Source organism: Octodon degus, unplaced genomic scaffold (assembly GCF_000260255.1).
Source record: "Octodon degus isolate 3935 unplaced genomic scaffold, OctDeg1.0 scaffold00089, whole genome shotgun sequence".
Classification (NCBI taxonomy): Eukaryota; Metazoa; Chordata; class Mammalia; order Rodentia; family Octodontidae; genus Octodon; species Octodon degus.
Genome location: NW_004524665.1, coordinates 9,594,608 through 9,600,169, shown reverse-complemented (window position 1 = coordinate 9,600,169; position 5,562 = coordinate 9,594,608). Strand labels below are relative to the sequence as shown.

Sequence of the window (5,562 nt, the reverse complement as noted above, 5' to 3'; positions counted from 1 at the left end):
TGAGGAAGCAGGGCAGTGCTTCTTAAGGGGTCTAGTTCACTTCTCTGGGATCTTGGGGGACATGGAGGACAGAAGTTCATGCTGGTCAGAGTTGAGTGTGACTTGTGGCTCAGCAGGGACAGCAGATAGGACAGCTGGGGGGACGCTGGGCTTTGGCCCTGGCCAACTCTGCCTACTGTGCATCCAGGAGGCGCATCCTGGGCCTTGCCTGCTGACCAGGAGCTGCTTGGGCCTGGGACACTCAGGCAGGAGGATGGAGACACAGCAAGGTGGGGGCGCCGTGTGCCTGTGCGGTGGAGGACATAGGCCAGAATGTGGAGCTCAGAGGCCAGGAGGATGAAGTGGGTTGCAGGAACTCGCAGCCCAGCAGGGCAGGGTGGAGGCGGGACATGGTCTGGGGCAGGAAGGGACTCTCTTAGCTTCAGCCGAGGCTCTATGGGGGTCACGCCATGGGGGCAGCAGACTTGCACATCCAGGGCCGGTGATCAGAGAAGGGACAGGAAGGGAGGATGCAGGAACCACTGTGCCTGGGAACAGAATTCCCGAGGACCCGTGGCCTTGGGGCTTTAAATCACAAGGGGGTGTCTGTGCTTGTGCTGGGAGCAGCGGCAGGTGTCCTGGAGTGCAGAGGGGCAGGACAGGCAAAGGGTCACCGGCTCGGGCTGCCCCACTCAGAGACACAGGGGCAAGCTGTCCCTGGTGTCCTGGGATGGTCAGCAGGGGGCGCCAGAGACCTCCTAATCGCCCAGGGCAGGGGCTGCCAGTTAAGACTCCCACCCAGGAGGCTGAACAGCCAGATTATTTTTCAAAGGTGCCTGGGTGGTCCAAATGTGCACTGGGTAAAGAGCCCCACAAGCCTGGAGAGGCATTGGAAATGCACATCCCTGGGCCCATCAGAACCTTGGAAGTGGGGCCAGCAGGGACCTGTGTTGTACCAGGTCGTCTAGGTGCTCCTGGCTTAGCCCATGGGATAACCCTGGCTGGCCTCGCTGCCCAGGCATGGCTCCTGGCCCTTGAATGGGAACCTGCATTTGGACAGGACCCTGAGTGACTCTTAAAACGTTGAGACCTATGGGAGCCCCTGACTAGAAAGGACGTTCAGCCCTGGAGCCTTCTGGGAGGGCTGCAGGACAGCAGAGGAGAGAGGGACAGAGAAGTAGAATCCATGGGGCATCCTCTAGCCAGTGGCCAGAGGGAGGAGGTGGAGAGAGAGTGCATCGTGGCAGGGTCCTCGGGTCCACTCGGCAGACCAAGCAGTGAGAGCCCACAGGAGCTGCTGGCGGAGCTGGGTGATTCTTCGTTTCTTTTCTTGCATAGAAGTAACTTTGGAAAATAAATGCACCCAGAAAAAGGCAAATAAAGCCAACCCCCAAGAACACTGCTGGTGCCTCTTGTGAGGAAAACAGTTGCAAGACACAGAGTGTGCCGCGTTGTGAGACGTTCTAACACTACAGGTGCGTTCCATCTCCGGGCCCGTGGCCATTGGGTGGCCGCTGAACCACTGCCCGGCCCTGCAGCTTCCTCCAGGCTCCGGCGGCCAGCCCCTGGCTGGTGCAGATCTCTGTTGTGGTGAACCGTGGCTGTGGGCTCTGTGCTGTGTGTTCTCCTTGCGAGTCATGGGGCTGAGGTGGTTGTGGGGACCCCAGAGCAGCCACTCCTAAGGGAACCACTGGGGTCAGATTTCTGGTAGCGAGCCCCCGAGTCTCATGCGGTGGGTGGCTTATAATGCAAACCGAAGGCAGCATCTTTCCTGGTCTTTGGTGGAACCCAGAGCACTGTGTGGGAAAGAAGGGGTCCTCGCTTGCTCATCAGGTGGGATCCACAGCACACCGGTGTGAGGCTTCTCCTGGTTTCCTTGAGGAGCCTTGAAGCAGGAGTGATGTCAGGGACAGCCACCTTGGACTCAGTGCCGTTGGTGGCACTCAGAACCTCAAGGATAGGCATGGTCACGAGGCCACACTTGCGTGGAGAGTCAGGTGGGTACTGGCATGGCCCGCACAGGTGCAGGGGTCACTTGCAGGGCCTCCTGGCCTGCGGGCTGGTGCCTCTGGGGTCGGAACCATGCCCTGGCCCATGGCAGCCTTCAGGAAGCCATGTGAGCCGTGGAGCTCTGGTCTGCAGCCAGGGTCCATCCCAGCCCATGCTTCTCACCTGTGACTTTGCTCAGCAGGTGTCCTGTGGGCCCAGCCCGACCGGAGCTGCAGTGGCTTCCCTGGGGGGCCCTGCTTGCTCATCACCTGAGGCAGCTCGGGGTTACTGGGTCCCTTTCCAGCCTCAATGTCAGGCTCAGGAATTCTCTCCAGGAGGAGAATAACTGGGTTTATTGTAAGCACTGACCCTGAATTCAGTCCTTTCAGACCTTGCCTGTAGCCTGTGTGGAGATGTTTTTCTCTCAACTGGATCTTCAGATCAGGTTCCCAGAGTGGACCCCGTGACTCTGCGGGCCAGCAGGTTGGCAGAAGCCCACAGGGCTTGGGCTGGGCATGAAATATTCAGTCTGATGGCTCAGGCGGGTGACACTTCCTTCCTGGCCTTCTATAAAGAGCAGTCCTAGTGCTGGCAGAGACACCCTCTCCTGCACGGCTGGGCTGAGTGACTGTGGCAGCCACTCTGGAGAGTGAGGCCTGTGCCCAGGGTGGACGGCACAGCGAGTGTGAATCTCCTACGGCATCAGAAGTGAGTATGGCCGTGGGGACATGGGTGTCCCTCAGATACAGATGGAAGCCGCTGGCACACTGCCTCTTCGAGGTTCACCTTCCGGGGCAGGCAGAAGAGGCTAGCCAGGTTGGGTGGTGCCAGTTCTGGGTCTCTGCTGCAGGTGGACCTAAAGGTGCTGCGCCCAAGGAAGATGCAGTCCTGTATGGTGCCAGGGCTGGCCCTGTGCCTCCTGCTGGGCCTGCTCACAGGTGAGGGGCCACTGTGTGGCCAAAGCCCTGCTAGCCCCTGTGGCACTGGCCTTTACTGCTGCAGAGCAGGGTCTGGGGGCCTTCCAGTGTGGCCCCAGGTGACAGCACTCCTCTTTTCTTGCAGGGGCCAAGCCAGTGCAGGAGTATGGTAAGAGTTCTCCTGTCTGCCCTTTTATTTATAAATGACTGGGCTTCCAGGCAGGGGTGGGGGCAGAGGTTGCCCGGAGGTGGGCCTGGCTCTTGGCTGAGCAGTGCCTGCTGGGAATCAAGGGGCAGGGACATCCCCGACATCCTCACCCACAGCCAGGCTCAGTCTCAGGCTATTCCTGGAGTCTTAACTCAGTCCAGCATTCCCAGGTCTGTCCTCGGAAAGCCCACCAGGACACTGCCTGAGCTCTGCTCCCTTACAGGACTGCGTCTTGTGTAGCATCTGCTCCAGCAAGGCCAGGCTCACCTTCCTCTCTCCCCTTCCCATGCTTTCTGCCCTCCCTTTCTCAGCAGGCTGCCTCTCGCTCCTGGGATGCTCCTGCTCTGAGCCAGGAAGGTGACATCACCATAGACACTGTGGTGGCTATGCACCTGTGCCCAGTCTGTGGAGGGTGAGCCCCAGCAGGACAGTGAGGACAGCCCCTGAGGCAGCATCCTATGTCTTTCAGACCCCTATGCCGAGCTGCCTGCCATGCCCTACTGGCCCTTCTCCACCTCTGACTTCTGGAACTACGTGCAGTACCTGCAGACGCAGGGTGCCTACCCTCAGGTGGAGGACCTGGCCCGCACCTTCTTTGCACACTTTCCCCTGGGGAGCACCCTCGGCTTCCATGTCCCCTACCAGGAGGACTGAGTGGCACTGGCTGCGCCTCAGGGCAGGTCTGGAATTGCCAGGGCCACCCACCTGTAGAGGGCTGGCCTTGTGCCCAGTGAACCCCAGCAGACCTGTGTGTTTCTTTCAAAAACAGCTGCCCCCTACTACTTCACTCCAATAAATGTGTGCAGTTTCAGCCCATGGGGCATCCACACGCCTTTCATACTGTTCTTGTGATGACCCTGGGGGGGCTGTGGTTCCTCAGTGAGGAAACTGAGGTTGACTAGCTAAGGCCACAAGCTGGCTGGGGGAGGCAGTTCCAGTCCAGAGGGCCTGGCCCAGGGCCACAGAAGTGGACAGTGATCACCTCTGGGGAAGGTGCCCATACTCCATGGAGCACCTTCCAGGTGCACCTCTGGGAGGAGTAGGGAGTGAGGATGGCAAGGCCCGGGTTGTCACCTGGCAGTGCTGCAGGAATGTGGTGGGGAGGCTGTGTGCAGGTGGTGAGCTAACACCCCACAAGGCGTGCAAGCCGAGGGGTCTAGTGACCCTCTCCCACACCTGCTGCTGGGAAGAAACCTACTGAATGGGCAGCTCTTCTTGGCCACCGGCCCATCGGCGCCTGGGTCTGACCTCCTGGTGCCTGATGACAGGCATGGATGTGGCGTGTCCCTGGCCCTGAGTCCCCCTTCTCCCTTTGCCCCCAACACCCACCCAGGCTGGTCTGGCCCTGCCCATCTGGAGCAGCCCTAGCCCTCATTCCACTCTTCCCTTCCAGGGCCCAGGCACCTCCTTCTTGAAGCTGTTACAGAAAACGTGGCCCAAGGACCCTGGTAAAGCAGGGCCAGGGAGATCGATTCGGACCACCTCAACGAGGCCTTGTGGTGGGGCAAACTGGGCTCCGTCTCGAGAGCTCTGGCCTCAGAGGAGGAAGACGGCAGGGTGGGGTAGGGTGGACAGTGACTCAGTGACTTGGCAACGTGGCTGGGAGGGTGGGCCGGATATACCAGCCTCAGGGTCCTCACCAAAGGCAGCAAGGGGTGCACGACATCACATGGGGTGGTGGAGGGGATCTGGTCTCCTGTAAGGGCGCTGGACTAACACCAGGCCTACATGGACAGGTAGGTGTCCCTGGCTTAGGGCCAGGTGACAGTCTGGGCTCCAGCCCTCCCCTCCACTCTTCCTCCTTCCCTTTTTCACCATCTTCTTTATCTCTCCTTCCCCTTCTTTGTTTTTTGTTTTTGTTTTAAATGTATTTAGTACAGGGTCTCACTATGCAGATTGGACTAGTAATTCTCCTGTTTTCAGCCTCTCAAGCACTGGGATTACAGGCGCGGCGCCGCCATGTCCGGTCTCAATCGCTGTCTCAGCACGCGCTGGGAGCGGGAGAGGGGCGGGCACGGGATTGAACCCCTGGTCCCTGCCTAAGCAGGGGCTTTCATACCACCTTCCCCCTCCTTCTTCACATTTCTCTAAAAAAGTACTGGGAAACGGTGCAACCTAAAAACCTCCTCTTAGGCAGCAGCAAGCGTACAGTGCTGTGTGCTGCCCCCCATCTGCAGAGCCCTGCGGACCGAGGCCCTGACAACAGGAGGGGCTAAAGCCATCACCCCTCGCGTCCCGACAGGCCGCTCTGTGGCTGTCTCTTCACACCTGCTCCGGATGACACAGGGCTGGCCTTGGGGCTGGCTTACTCCACTGATCACGACCCTGCCCCGTCAGGCGCCCTTCACAGCGTGGCACAGCGCGCACGACCCCGTGCGCCCACCCTCCCCCGACGCTCGCGCCGTTCGCACCCTTCGGCCTTCGTGAGCAGCGCTCCGAGAGCCTGGGCGCGCCAGCATCCCCCCCCCC

General features: G+C 60.1%; 1 protein-coding gene across 1 annotated transcript; it reads left to right on the top strand.

The window, feature by feature from the left end:
- Positions 1–2,516: 2,516 nt before the first annotated feature.
- Positions 2,517–3,923, top strand: Otos (otospiralin). Its single transcript, XM_023722258.1, has 4 exons — positions 2,517–2,676; positions 2,819–2,906; positions 3,031–3,054; positions 3,563–3,923. Exons 2-4 carry the CDS (start codon positions 2,849–2,851, stop codon positions 3,745–3,747), a joined length of 267 nt encoding a protein of 88 aa, XP_023578026.1. The 5' UTR covers positions 2,517–2,676; positions 2,819–2,848; the 3' UTR covers positions 3,748–3,923.
- The last annotated feature ends 1,639 nt before the right edge of the window (positions 3,924–5,562 follow it).